Here is a 15,745-nt window from a genome sequence, read left to right as displayed (position 1 = left end):
TAATAGTCATCAACCACTTCTGGCTTGTTCGTTAACCCTTGTCTTAAGGTTATCTGAAGGTTGATTACGGTCCTTTCACCATTTATTTTCATCGTATTGTATACCAACCGAGCCCCACTTTCACAGCCAAATTTTGCTTTTGTTTTGCTGGACATTTAAGTAACAGCAATCAGATTTATTTCCAATCTGATTAAAAGGACACAAGGTCTGTACAGATGGATGAGGTTGACGATTCAACATTGGTCGGTCCAGTGGTTTAGTGTTAAAGGACACCAGTGAGGAAATTATGTTATGCCTTGTCTGCTGGCCTGTAAAAACACGTAAAGGCATAAGGAGGGTCACAGACGCTCCACCGCTAAGCTATCATCAGAGTAGTAACAGAACACAACAATATGATGTCACTGTATATATCATAGCTGGCAGGTGGCAGCAGGTCTGTTTGAGTATGAGATTCATGCTGTTTGTTACATTGCTCATTTTTTATACATCAGCAGCGCCAACATTATCTAATATCACAAACTCATCGCATCACTGCTGGCTTTTGGGCACCCCTCTTCCCACACAGACCCCCATCAAGTGCAGGCAAAACAATGCAAAGCTGTATGTCATCCTACCTGCTCAAGCTTGATTTAGCTGTGGCTCTCAAGGACCTTTCCGAGTCAGCAATTTTGTCTCTGACATGGACAGCTGCACCAGCTGCCCAACCACATGAGGCATTGACCTGGGTTTTATTGCAACTGACTCTTTCAATCTGGTCATCATTAAACTCTCGACAACATGCGCATCCTACCAACTGAAAAAAAATCTCTATTCTCGGGCCTTTAAACTCTGGCTCCTAACTGGACAGGAACCCTGGACAATCACAACGACTGGCAATTCCTCATCTGCCAGTGTCTCAGCCCTCACCAATCCTACTGTGTGCAGCACATCACCTCAACCCTCACCAACAAATCTTTATGAAGTACGAGAAATTATCAGAAACACAGTCACAGAGGATGAAGACAATAAAGGATTAATGTTTGAATTTAAATGTATTTATTTAATAGATATAATGTAATTTAACATTGTTTCAATACAAAGCATAAAACTGATGTGCTGGGTAAAGAGTATACAGCTATTGCTAAATTCCAACTTATGTCCATGAGTTGGGCCTTTGTGTAAACAGAGTAAAATGTATAAGATTTGATCACATAAAACCCAATAACATAATATGATGCATGCACAACAATATAACAATACACATATTCTAAACTCATTTTATTTGTGCTTGTTATGTGTTCCAGAGTTAACCACCTTGGATCTGATTGACCAAATGTAGTTCTACGTTGTTGTTATGTTACAGTTTCCATTCACCGTGCTTCTTGTTACACTGATTCAGTTCTGTCTTTGAACAAGTCTGGAGAGAGGTTCAGGGTCCAGATTGTTGATATAATTAAAAACTAATTTAAGGAAACTCAAATGCATAAAGCTCTCAAAACTTAACAGGTTGTGTTTTTTTAGTATGTGACAGTGATGCCACTAGACAGGTTTTTTGTCCATTATCAACATAATGCATCCATTATGTAACATGGGCAGTGTGTGTGTGTGTGTGTGTCTCCGTCACTCTTTCTTCTGACCTCCTGTGTCTTTTGTACAGCCCTGAAAGACTCAAGTAAGAGGTCCATCAACAGTGACTGGAAGATCGAGCTCCCAGGAGAGTTTGAGCTAGCTGGGACCACCGTGCGCTACGTGAGGAGAGGACTGTGGGAGAAGATGTCTGCCAAGGGACCCACTAAGACCCCCCTACACCTGATGGTAAACACAGCTGTCACACAGGACGGACCTTTAGACTGTAGATTAGATATACACCTGTATACTGTTATGTTTTGTCTGTATGTTCCATTGAGGTTGAATAATTAATGGTCTATGTTTAATTAGTGGACAATGTAAAGCCCTGCACAAGAACTGCATTGTAAGACCCATATGCAAATGAAAAAGTTATACATATGATCAAATCCAAAATTTCTCAAGGTTTTAATAAAATTGACAAATTAAAACATTACAAAGGAGTAAAATTTTTAAAAAAAGTAACACAATATATATGACTATTGAAACTTAGTTACAAAGTACATTACCAAAAAGGAAAGAAAATGACTGGTAAACGGAGAAAAAATGTACAGAAATAAATCAGAATTTCAAATGGCAAAATAGGAATGGGGCAAAAACAGGAACACCTGAAGCACAAGCAGCAGGGTTTGACAGCAACATGAAGGCTTGTCCATACAGGTGAGTTTTTTCGATGCATTTTGAAACATTCCTTAGATTCTAAAGCTCTGATGGATTTGATTCCAAAGGCACTAGAACAGCAAAATCATGATCACCTTTAGTTTTGCATTTGGAGCGTGGGATGCAAAGGAGGTCAGGGTTTGATGAGTGTGCGAGTGGCAAACGAGCAGAGGAGGACGCAACGTGATTGATACAGACTCTAAGATACCTTTTACTGAAATATGATCAAAGCCATCTTAAGGCTGTAGCAGAAATGCCAGCCCAGTTATGAAATCTGTCAAATAAAATGGTATGATTGATGGTGTCAAGGCTGCTGTTTGATCAAGAAGACCCAGAATGGAGCGTTCACCTCTGTCTGCCTGCATGAGGATAATTTCAGTGACTCTTAATAATGGTGACCATGACCATGGAGAGAGGCGCCGGTGGCAAAGCAAGGGATAAGGGGCAAAATAGCTGTGGGGGCAGGGGGTGCCTTAAAACCACTTACAATGGCTGGCTGCTGACATTGTTGACAGAGAATCCAGTACTTCAACATTTTTGAAAAATTAATTGTCTGGAATTTTCTTTTTCTTTCTTTTTTTTTTTTTTTTTTTTTGATGTTTAGGTCAGACAAATACAAAACAGTAACTGTTACATTATTACAGTTACATGAATAAAGCTACATTGTGTCTTATTTTAGTTTCCCAGACTTTCATTTAAGTTTTTCTTCACAAACAAACAATAGTAAATAAGCGAATATAACAAAATGTAGAATGAAATAAAAAGAAGTAAGCAGTCCAGCAGCTACGTACAACACAAGCCAGACCTCCAGCACAAAATATAGAGCCATAAACTGAAAACAAAGCAACTAATACTAGTGTAGAGGTCTAAGGATTAATTCAACAGACTTTGTGACACATTGAACGGAACTTGCTGCAGGTTTGCTGGCTTGGGGTATAACCTTATTCCTTCATGTTCTGTGGAGAATCCTAAAAGCAGATAAAAGATATGTTTGGTCAGTAAGTTCTTTAACTGTGGTCCTCTCAGGTGCTGCTTTTCCATGACCAGAGCTACGGGATCCATTATGAGTACACCGTGTCTATGAACTTGACGCAGGACAGGAGTAGTGAGGAGCAGAAAGAACCAGAGTACCTCTACATCTGGACTCACAGCAGCTGGCAGGACTGCACTGTACAGTGTGGAGGAGGTAACACACTTTTATCTCATAATGTAGCAAGCAGCCCTCTGCATCAATAAAACAGTGTTGACTTGTGACTGATGCAAATTCATTCTCTCATCGAGCAGCATGAAAACAAAACAGTCTTATAAGGCACAGTGTTTTAATACTCATACAGTTGATCAATGCTGAACATTATTAATGCATACGTTTATACATGTCATACATGCACACATCCACAGTACATCAGCTCACTTTAAAGCAAACACATAAACCCTTTATAGGGCACTTATTGAAATGCTTTGAAATTCAAAAATTCAACCTCAGAGTTTTATTGGGGGACATGACAGAACTTTATTTCTGTTAAAACATTTTTCCCCCCCAATTTTTTTTTTAAAATTAGAATTCACGTACTGTACATTTTCAATGAGTATAACAACAAAATGCATATACAGTCTTTCTCTTTAAAACTTAACAATGTATTTGAAATGTGCAAAAAATTGTATAACTCGATTCATGTACCGAGGCTGCAAACTTTCACAAGTTGGCGTGCACCATTTGTGCAAATGTGGAAATAACGACCAGGTCTAACTTCTGGTATAAAGAAATAACAATGCATCCAGTCTTAAAGCATTGATGTTCCTCTCCAAGCTGTGTGCTCTTTTTCTACATGGGATCTAAAGCAGATCGACAAACTGTAATTCAGCATGAAAAAGAGACAAACTGAGCTGTGGTGGATTCACCTCATGTCTGCTGGATACACTATAGTTTTTTCACTCTGTAAGGATACGGAGTAATACTTGAAGAACATTCTCTTATTAGGTTCTTTGTCTTTGCAAGAGGCTGCTTCATGACTGTAAACTGAGAGGAGAGAGTGTTTTTTTAAAATAGAAGAGACAATACATCTGCAGCTACTTACATGGATATGAGTGGTGAGGGAGCACACAAGCAAAGGAGGTGGTGTAAAGATAGTAACGTTGGTATCGTTATCTTTCATTGCATTAATGAAACATAAAAATATCAAGTTAGTAATGTGGGTTTATAACTAGACTGAGGGAGCTCATATGGGCTTTATGATTATATGATGTCTAAACATTTAGATTTTTGTTGGAGTTACAATCACTTAGGGCTTGATTTTCAAAATAATTGATCACCTTATTTAGCTCGCTCAACCTGTGGAAATGAGATGAAAAGATACTGTCTAAATCACACAAAGGGTTAACTACACTGCAGAGCAAACACAGTCTCTGTGCACACACTGTCTGCACGATTACATTTCATTTATGAACAGGCCTGTTACGAAAGGTTGCATTTCACTCTCAAATGAATCAACACAAAAATAACAAATCCTTTTTTCCATAGGGTTGTATGTAAAAAAAGGCGCTGACAGTTTAATGAAAGAAGTCAGGTGTGAACATGACCTCAGGGTGCATCTGAGATTATAGGGCGTGTAGATTCAGTCACTGACAACGGCCATGAAAAATGTTGGTCGCTGGTGAACTGACAGGCCGCATGCTGCAGTGGGATTGGTTTCTTATAAACTCAAACATACATGCAACGCAGCCCTCTTTGTTCAGAGTTGTACATGATATGATGTCGTTCATCTAATCCACAGTAAAATGTCTCCAATCCGGGCATCATCACAATGCACAAACTGATGCTGAACAAGACTGCACATGAACGTTCATCCACATAAACACTTGAATCAGTCTTATCATGTCTTTCTGTAGCGTATCATCAGTGCCTTTTACAAAAAAAACTAACAACTAACTAAACTGTGCCAGAGTCTGAATGGATTCAATGCTCAAGCCTAAATTCGAGCCATCAGTGCTCAAGTCCGAGTTGAGTCACATGTTCTGAAAACCAGGGCTCGGGTCCAAACCCTGGACTCGACTACTACTACACTGCACAAAGGATTATTGTGTCGCCAAAAACTGTCTGTCTTTTGGCTGTTGGCTGAAGTATTCTACTGTAGTAAGTTCATAGCTGTTAGTACACCAGGGCCCCAGTTTATGAAACAGGATTTCCCCTGTAAGCAGCGACGGCTGTGAATGTGCAGACTGGAGCCATGTCTGGAGTGGACGGGGGGAGAATATCAGAGAGTTTGGACTGAGAGACAGCCAGTGGCTAATCCGAGCCAATTACCAACAGCATGTTAGACAGAGCAGGGGTCCCTGTGTGCAGCTCTGTCTCTCTCTCTATCGCTCTCATTCACATACGCACAGAGAGCAGAGGGCAAACCTAATTGCCAGGCACCCTGCTGCTGATCTCCTGAGCAGCTCCTCTTATCCTCTTATTTCTTTGTAATATTGGGATCCAGCGCTCAAAATATTTCAAAGCACATGTATGTGAGAGGAGCACTTTGAAGTCGCAGTCGGCTGCTCTCATCCAGGAGATGAGGTCAGGTGTTCGTGGATTAGTGGTCTGTAGAGCAGCAGGGGGCGAGCCCACCACTGCTCACTTCATCTCTTTTTAATGCTGGATTAGAGTTTAACTATCTGCTTCACATCCCATGGACGTGTGTGATTTGACATCATGGTAAGCAGCTGATCAGCTTCTGTAAATACACAGCTGACTCCACAGGAGAACCAATGATGCAGCTTGATTCATGAAGACAGTCTGTACGAGAAACACACCCGCTGAAGAACTTTCAAGTTTAACACAAATTATTGTTTAGAAACCCAGAAAGTATTCAGTAAGAGAACGACTTTCACTCTACTTAAATATGAAACATACTTTGTGATTCTTTCCTTTAGTTCTTTTATTTATCATTTTGTATTCTGTTCTCTTACATGTTCTAAATGTTTATCTAAATGATCAAGTTTATCAGGCTGATAATGGAGGGATGAATCTTGTTTCTTAATATCTAAAATCCAAACCATGGAATAGACGTATGAATATAAGAACAGACAATCACAGACTCAGGAGGACTAAATGTAACCATATCAATCTGTGGAAGAAGTTTATTTAATTTGACGTTGCAGAAAGCAGACGATGACAACAGGTTAAGAGATTTGAAGATGTAAAAACTATTCACTTTAACAGAGAAATCTATAAACTGAACATGACACCTGAAGTTAACTAACTGAAGACTTGTTATGGGACAGGGGTTCCAAAACTTTTCCAACTCCCGCTGTGCCTCGAGCTGATGGATGCATATGATAATGGAGTGCACACACACACACACACACACACACACACACACACACACACACACACACACACACACACACACACACACACACACACACACACACACACACACACACACTAATAAACCTCTCCAAACACTGGTAACACAAATGAACAAAAAAAGAGACAGCCTAAAAAACATCAAATTATTGATATAATCATTCATTTGAAGCAGAATAGGGTTAGGGTTAGTAAAGACTTGTATAAACATAATTAAAACAAACAAAGGTTCATGTGTAAAGAACAGCAGACACCTACACTGTTGCTGTCATTTGCAAACATACACTAAAGGTATATGTTTCCCTTTTTCATTTCACTTGATTAAATGGTTTTATTTGAAATTGATTGTTTTAACAAGCAAGGATAAATAAATATTGATTTAGTATTGTATTTAAGTATTGGGGAGGCTGCGGCTCAATTGGTGGAATGTTGGGGTTTTTCGATCTTGTCCCCAAAGTTCCTCTGGCTCCTTCATTGACGGCGTCTGCATGTGTATTATTGGATTTGTTAATACTGATGAACACTTTAGAAAGCAGCCTCTGCCATCGGTGCATGAATGAGGCATGACTGTGACGATTAGAAGACTAGAAAAGCACTAAACAATCTGAAGTCCATTCACAGCTGAAGAGAGATGGGAACTGCAGAAGTGCCAAAAAGCTGCTGAGTGTCCTTGAGTGAGATATGGTCACAAGTATTTCAACGTGAGCTACTCTGACAGAACGGGGACGTAACTTGGAGTGTGTGTGTGTGTGTGTGTTTGTGTGCATGCATGTGTTTGTGTCTGCAGGTGAGAGGAGGACAGTCGTCTCCTGTATGAGGATCGCCAATAAAACCATGGAGGTGGTCAACGATAGCTACTGTCAACCTGAGAACAGACCACATCCCCAAGTACGACACTGCAACTCTCACCCCTGCCAGTACAGGTAAGACACACTCTCTCTCTCTCACACACACACACACACACACACACTCACACACACACACAGACACACACACACCTACACACACACACACACATTATGTTTCTGAAGTTGCTGCTGGGTTGTGAATGGGTGTTAGCTGCTCTGAACACAGATGTAAGTGTTCAGTCAAACGACTGTGAGAATTTGTTTGATATCTTGAGGTTTTAAACTGTACACTCGATCAGAAGCTGAGGGTGAGTGTGTCACTCGATGCTGTCAGTAAAACCTTTTAGTGTTGGTGTAAAAGTTAGGTGTGATTGGAGTCATACTGTAGATTTGACACCTTCAGAAATGTTACATTCATACATCATGCATAAGGAGCTTTGTCACCCTGTGTGAGTCCTGATGAAGGCTGGTGGAAGAAGCTTTAGCAGATCTACACCTGGAGGATTCTTTAATCCAATCACACTTACAATGTACTCTTTTATTTGGAGGACTTTAATCCAACACTCTTATTATTCTATGAACATGTAAATCGCAGAATCCTGTTGGGATAGATACCAGCAGAAAGCTTCTGTTTTATATTTTGTTGATGAAGACAGAGCAGTGTTAGACTGAGCATGCAGGATGGTTGTTTTTGTAAGCCATACTTTTTTACATTTATCACTTGACATGACGAGGACGTAAAAGATCAATGTAATGGTTTTTTGGGGGGGGTTTTGTTTTCAGGTTTCTTTTTGGGCTTCTTAGGCATTTATTTAGAGGCAGGACAATGGATAGTGTCAGAAATCAAAGAAGGAGAGAGAGACTAGGGAATGACATAGGAAAGGAGCTCCAGGTTGGATCTGAACCCTTAGAGGACTGCGGCCTCTGTACATGGAGCAAGTGCACAAGCCACTTACTATGCTCTTTATTTCTGTTGCAGATTTTGCCATTTAGAGGTTTAAACTCTGCTGTAAAAATATAAATATAGTCACATAAGTCACATGAGCTTAGGTATGTCTGTATCACAATGTGTTAATGAAAGAAATAACAGATTATGTCATTCTTATTTATGACATATTTCTAATACTTCTGCCATCACATGAATCAAGGAGCTCAGTCTCCTGTGAGAACCTTTTGTTTGTATTGGTTTTGGCGCCCCCTGTATACAGAGCAGTAGCACATACCTCTTTGCTGACCTTGTCCTAAACGTGTATGAGTCGTAGAGGTGCAATGGATTACAGATCTCACATAAAAAAACAGTCTTTATGATACAACTTTTCTCCTCCCCAAGAAATTGTGACTCAAACTATGCTTTATAACTACAAATAAAAATTAATCTTCATGAATCTCAATGATGTATGACATCTTCACAAGGCTATATGCATCTAAGGCTAAGTACACCTACCTCTGCTCTTCAAATAATAATAAAAAAAGAAGTGAGCTGAGCTCCTGTAAAAGGGCCTAAGTACCTGAACGCAACTGTCTGTAAACTAAAAACCTGCATCATTTCAAGTAGTTTCAGTATTTTAAATAATTCAATCCAGGGTTCAAGTGGTTTCACTGCATGTAGCATAAAGAGTTACAATAAGCATTATTAGACAATGTATTGTCAGCATTAAATGTTTTTTTCTTTGTTTGGCTATTTTCGGATACGTCACTTACTCTGTGATCACTCATTTTGATCGGGAAATCTATCTGTCTGTCTGTCTGTCTGTGTGAGGAATGTATGGTTCAACCACACAGCTTCTTTCTTTAACCCATGGTTTATGTTCAATTACAATCTATGCTAAATTAAAGATAAGGATTATCTTTATTGATCCCCCAATGGGATGGAAATTACATTTAGTCACCTCAGACTCATCGTCTCTCCATTCAGACCTTAAGCAATCAGATATCTGTAAACACTGTTTGTGTCTTTTTCACAGGTGGGTGACCGGAGAGTGGGGTCCCTGCTCCGTCACATGTAGTAAAGGTCTGCAGCAGAGGGATGTTGTCTGTGTATACCACCTGCAGAACGGCTCCCTCATCCACACCAGAGATCTGTACTGCCAGGGAGGAAAGCCGCCGGTGGTTCAGGGCTGTGAGGGTCGACTGTGCCTCACAGTGTGGGAGGCTTCAGAGTGGTCCAAGGTACCAAACACACTGAGCTCACTGAGACCAACTTAAAGCATTTAGAAAAGGGAAAAAAGAGTCTCTTTTTTAAATTGTTTTACATGTTTCAGGGTCTACATGAAGGTCCAATGTTGTGTTCTTTGCTTCAGTAGATTTCTTCAGCCAGCAGCTGCAAATGCAGCTACTGCACCATTCCAAAACAAGTGGGATGTAGTGTCCTCTGTTAACATATACAGTAATGTAACGATTTGCAAAACATGTAAAGCCCATATTTAATTCATAATATTATGAAGACAACTTGATAACATTTGAAAAGGGGAATTGCATTACTTTTAGATAAATGTAACCATTTGAATTTGAAGTCCACAGCATGTTTCAAAGTTGTGAAATGGGCAACAGAACTGGAACATTGTGAAATGCTTGAAAAAACACCTGAACTTCTTTAAGTTAATGAAGTTAACTGACTCCAATTTCGTGACATGATTAGGTATAAAAAGAGCGTCCCACTGAGGCTGAGTCTATCTGCAGTAAATGTGGAGAGGGGGTCATTACTCTGTAAAAGACTGATGGAAAATAGGGCAACAATTCATAAAATTGCAAGGAATCTGGGGTTTTCATCATCTGCAGAACATAATATAATTTAAAGATTCCAGAATAGCAGCCGCCTCTGTAGGCCCGAGGTCATCTGAGTCATACTGACATCCATATAGACTTTCTGTTTTGTAATCCTGTACACTGCATGCTAAGGGATGAATATGAGAGGAACCATCTGGCTTGCTTTCACCGCTCAGTTCCAAAGCATGCATCCTTTATAGTATGGGGGTGGTTTAGTACAAATGGCATGGGGGCTCCATTAATGCAAAACCATGTCTACAGGTTCTGGAGCAACATATGCTGCCTGATAGTTGATTACTTCAGCAAGACGACGCTAACCCACAATCTGCATGTAGTACAAATGCATGGCTCTGTCGTTAAGGGGGGGTCGGGGGGGGGACTGGCCTTCCTGCAGCTTTTTGTCCTAATAAAATCTTCATCTTGATATAAAAGGTGCCGACAAAAAGATAAAGCTAACTCAGTTGGGCTTTAAAATATCTCTTTGAACCAAATAGCTTCCTCATCATTTTTCTTTTTATTTACCTTTTATCCGTTACCCCCCTGCAGTGTTCTTCAGGCTGTGGTGAAGGGGTTCGCAGACGGACAGTGTCGTGTACAAACCCTCAGAATCTGTGTGATCCACTGTCCCAGCCCACCAAAGAGGAGCCCTGTGAGGACTTCTCCAAATGTTACGAATGGAAGACTGGGGACTGGTCCAAGGTACGTCTGTCTTCAGACCAGCATGCTTCATATGCAGGTGCAGATATGTGGTAAGATTCCCACTTTGTATTTGTCTGGATTCGACCATCCACCAAGGAAAGCAGGTATTATGGTTCTTATGGTTTACTGGCACCACTCTGCAGTAGTGTTAACACTTCTCGTGCTAATGAAGTGGCCTGTATGAAAAATTCTGATCACGTGTGATTTGGATATAAGACGAAAAGAAAACTCCCAGCTTTACCACTGCCAACTTTTGTGTTAACAGTCCATTAATCCACTGATAAATTAATCATTTTATATAGAGAGTAGGACTACCATGCTCCTTTGTTATTATTTGGACATACCCAACTTGAATCCAGCGTGTGCAAAAATGAAACTTGCTTTAAACATGTAGAAGTCTGAAGAAGGTCCAGACGTCTGAAGAAACTGAATCAACAAAAAGCGAGGGATGGATAGTGTAATGTTACGTCACAGCACCCAAGTAGTGTTGCCAACTTGGAGACTTTCTTGCTACATCTGGTGACTGTTCATATCCTCTTGGTGAATAATTTTTTTTTATCAAAAGTTACTCGCGACAAATCTAGCGACTTTTTATTTTGAGAAGTGATGTCCTATTGAGATGGCAAAAAACCTTAAAAACCTTGAAGATCAACACAAGGGATTTAATTTGTAGTTGTAAACATATTTATGTTTTTTTTTACTGCCTTTTTGTCTCTCCCAAAATATTATTTTTCTTCTACACCCTCCATTTTGATTAAATGCTTTTTTAGCAATTATGCAAATTAGGTGATCGCATCATTTAGCGGCTTCGAGCCAGTCTCAGGACAGCCAATAGCTACTTTCCTTACAGTGGAGTGACCCAAGATACCAGAAAGCATTATTTATACGCTCAAAGGTTATTACATTTTTGGGTTTTGAAAAATGCAGACCTGGCTCCTTATGGAATCAGGTTTTGATTCCCACCCTAGTTTAAAATAAGGTGTTAATATACTTTCATTCAGGAAACTCACATATTGAAAGTTTGTATGTCCTGTCCAAGACTCACAGGAATGTTTTATTTTTCATACTGCCTCTATGAAATGGTTTATTTTGGCTCTCCTCTTCAAACGTTTATTCCGATAAAGTCATAGGAAAGTCTGTGTATTTGTTTACAACGTGCTGTATTAAGCCAGATTACAGACAACATGTTTCTTGCGGGGAGCCGTGAATATGCCACTCAGTGGAGACAGATGGACAAATGCTCCATTGTTGAAAAGGAACATCTTAAAATCCTAGAATCTAGCAGTCCACATATTGAGCTAGTTTTTTCAGTCTTCGAAGGCCTCTTACTGGTGTGGGCCCCAAGCAGTTGCCTGCGTTGCCTGTTGAAAAGCATCCACACATTAATAGAGAAGGAGGAGGGGGGATCATCCCAGCTGTTATCTCCTCAGGATGAATTCAGACATCACATACAAAGTAAAGTCGATTGTTGTTAGTGTCCAACAAGCCCAAAGAAATGGGTCCACGAATTGATTGAGCTTTGAGCTTTACGTAAGAAGCCTCTGAGTCGCCCTCAAAGGAGCCTCCAGCACGCTGACACCTTTTATGTGACTGTTTTAGTGCTCAGCATCCTGTGGGAAGGGCCTGCAGTCCCGAGTGGTTCAGTGTATGCACAAAGTGACCGGTCGTCATGGTAACGACTGTCCATCGACATTGAGACCACCGACCTACCGACCCTGTCACCAAGGTGCCTGCAACGAGAAAATCAATGTGAACACCATCACCTCTCCCAGGCTCGGTAAGACATGTCGCGTCACAGCATTCAGATTCTGAGCTTCATTTTGATCTCTGCAGGAACAATGACAGGGGAGGAGAAGAATCTTCACTGTGATAATCATTGTGGAGAATGGAAAACATTTTTAAAGGGGAAATGACACACTTGGTCAAGACCTGTTCTAAGTTAAACTTTATTTTTTTATTTATTTATTATTTTTTTGGAACTGCTGTAACACCCACATTTCCCCCATTGGGGGATCAATAACGTTTATCCTTATCCTTATTAATTGATATTGGAATTTAAACAACAGAAATCTGCTGAATAGATATAGACAGGAATAGAATAACTCAGACTTAAGCCTTAAACTGCTATAGATAATGGTCTTCCATGTACTAGTATTTTGTTTACTGTGATGTCATCACTCAGACAATCTTCAAAAGCTTCATATTCCTAAAATCTGTTTGTTTGAAACTTTAAAAGAGGCAGAATTAAAACAATTTATTCTTTGTAATTTAATATTACAAAAAAAACAAGTACAAAGACCACAAACTTATTTCAATAATATGTGGTCTTTGAAAAAAGATATAAAACATTTTAATTAAACTAAAATTCCAAGATAGTAAAAAAAGCGAGTGTTCATTTTCTTGGAAGGTAATTAAAAACCATAGAAAACTGACTCACTGCCCTTTTCTTTCCCTGCCAAACAGCTGCTCTGACCTACAAATGCCTGGGGGACCAGTGGACAGTGTACTGTCGCGTGGTACGAGAGAAGAACCTGTGCCAGGACATGAGGTGGTACCAGCGCTGCTGTGACACCTGTAGGGACTTTTACGCCAAGAAAATACTGCACAAGAGCTAATGACCACAGCACAACCACATTTCTCTCCAAACAGCGTTCCATTTTTGTAAATGTTTTATAATATTGGTAAATGTTATAAAAAAAGCAGTTAATGAAAGATGGAACTTTTTGTATTTAAATAAGAAAAAAGCAGGTACATGAAAGTGTACGTTTTTAAATGGGCTCATAAGCTTCCAATTTTGATGAAGACTTGAAAATGTCCTATTTTTCTCTTTGCTGTACACCAAAAAAAAAAAAAAAAAAAAAAAATGGGAGAGTATTTAGAATTCCACTTCAGGGGGATTTATTGCACAGAATGACTGAAAATATGTGCTTGAGTTGAAAGAAGACTTCTCTGTCTCTCCCTCCTTTATTATTACTATGTTGTACTGTATTATAGTCAAATGTTGCATTTAAAAAAAAAGCAAGTTAATTGTTTACATATAATATAATTATGATACTCAAGTATTATTATATTATTTGCTAATGCATAATGAAATACTGTAAGAATACAGCCAATCAACCAAACTGGTGTTGAAAGCAGAGGAGTTGAGGGTACGTGGTTGTCTTGTTTAAGGCGGTGATCTAACTTTTCTCGCAAATAATATTACTCAGATTTAACCTAAGATTTTTTTTAGTCATCTCTTGGATCACCATCAGTGCCAAATGTTTGTTTTTATGCAGTTAGCGGTGAACCCAATATGAATGCTGGGTTCAGTGTGAGAAGAGAGAACTGACACTTTAGCCTGCTCGGCTTTTTGTAGTGTTTAGAAACACGAGTCTGATGTACGAGGCTGCTCCCACGTGACCTAACGATTCAATGACTCACTTCCCTTGACTTTGCTTACATCAGACTGTTTGCTGTAATGATAACATGAACACTTTGGCTGATAACAAATCCAGCTACAAGTATCCTGTTAAAGCAGAAAAAAAAGATCCAGATGTGTGTTCAGACCAAAAGTCTTTTCCTGCAGGGTGATTACTTGAGACAATGCCGTCCCAAAAGTCACAAAATGTAATCGGTAACACTTTATTTGATGTGGTATGTTTAAGTCATTCCGTGACACTGTCACTAACATGAAGGAAGTTCTATGATAGTTAATGAATATTGTCATTAAGTTTTATTTAGTCAATTATGAAAGCTTTAATGCAAAGTTGATCTCCTTAATGATGTCTTTGTGAGGACAATTTGACATTAACATGTAATGAAATGCCTGATTACAGAGCTTAAAGAACTATGTAGCTGTATCTGCTAACATTACATGAACCTGTCATACGTGGTTAATGTTGACCTTGGCTGTCACCACAGCCAAGTCCAACGTGTCCCACTTTACTTGAGGTTAAAGAAAGAATTCATCACACGCTTATAATGGTTTAATGTGCCATCTAGTTTAGTTTATTAAGTTGTGCGCACAAATGATATGATAACTTGCACAAGATCATTATTTTGTATTATCGTTTGCACAGAAGTTATTTTTTTTGCCCACAATTGAATTATGTTGTGGAACACCATGCTTTATCTTATGGAAACTATATAATTATGTGCACATGATGATGATCACATTTAGGCACACCTTGATTTCTCTTTATTATATTGTGCCCACAAGTTATAATCTTTGGGGCTATAATACACGATAATAACTTGTGCGGTCAAGACAGTTAACAAGTTTCCACAATATTTTTTTCTTAATAAGATATTGTGTAATAATAAAATAATAGACTGTGTTAAAAAAATAGCAAAAAAAAAGTCAGTTTTTGGAACTCTAAGAGCTGCATACAATTGGCACAAATTTGAGCCCCACAAGTAAAAAACAAATTCTTCTCATCTTGCAGACAGACCTGACAAATCCTGACTCCAGACTGTTCTTCATAAAAATTGCATTTCAGCATCCGTTCAGCCCGTTTATGTCATTAAATCTCAGTAAAATCTGTTTCTTTTGGGTTCATAGCGTTGAAGTAACACTGATCTCAGCTGGCTTTAGTGTGACATGTTACAAACAACGAAACAGTCACTCAGTGGAAACAGATAGACGGGAGCTCCGAAGCTGAAAAACAACACTGGTAATTGGTGTCCTTATGAGAAATCGCGGTACTGATCCGAGCTAACAGGCCATCAAACTGTGACCTGGTCAAGCTGAAAAACAGCAGGATGGTTAATCATGGCGCAGCTGGAGATCAAGGAGGAGATGGGACATGAACTGTTTGATTGTCCAACATATCTGGAC

General features: G+C 39.3%; 1 protein-coding gene across 2 annotated transcripts in view; it reads left to right on the top strand.

Moving 5' to 3' along the window:
• Window positions 1-14,662, top strand: part of adamts17 (ADAM metallopeptidase with thrombospondin type 1 motif, 17) — a 79,949-nt gene extending 65,287 nt beyond the window's left edge. For both annotated transcript variants that reach the window (XM_079339972.1, XM_079339971.1), the window contains 7 exons: window positions 1,637-1,794; window positions 3,292-3,451; window positions 7,401-7,536; window positions 9,426-9,630; window positions 10,774-10,926; window positions 12,526-12,703; window positions 13,390-14,662. In XM_079339972.1, the coding sequence (XP_079196098.1) occupies window positions 1,637-1,794; window positions 3,292-3,451; window positions 7,401-7,536; window positions 9,426-9,630; window positions 10,774-10,926; window positions 12,526-12,703; window positions 13,390-13,541 (1,142 nt within the window). In that variant the 3' untranslated portion in view covers window positions 13,542-14,662. The remainder of the gene's footprint in view (window positions 1-1,636; window positions 1,795-3,291; window positions 3,452-7,400; window positions 7,537-9,425; window positions 9,631-10,773; window positions 10,927-12,525; window positions 12,704-13,389) is intronic.
• The last annotated feature ends 1,083 nt before the right edge of the window (window positions 14,663-15,745 follow it).

This window comes from Symphodus melops (genome assembly GCF_947650265.1).
Source record: "Symphodus melops genome assembly, chromosome: 3".
NCBI lineage: Eukaryota > Metazoa > Chordata > Actinopteri > Labriformes > Labridae > Symphodus > Symphodus melops.
Note: the sequence above shows the minus strand (reverse complement) of the source record. Positions and strands in the feature narration are given on the sequence as shown.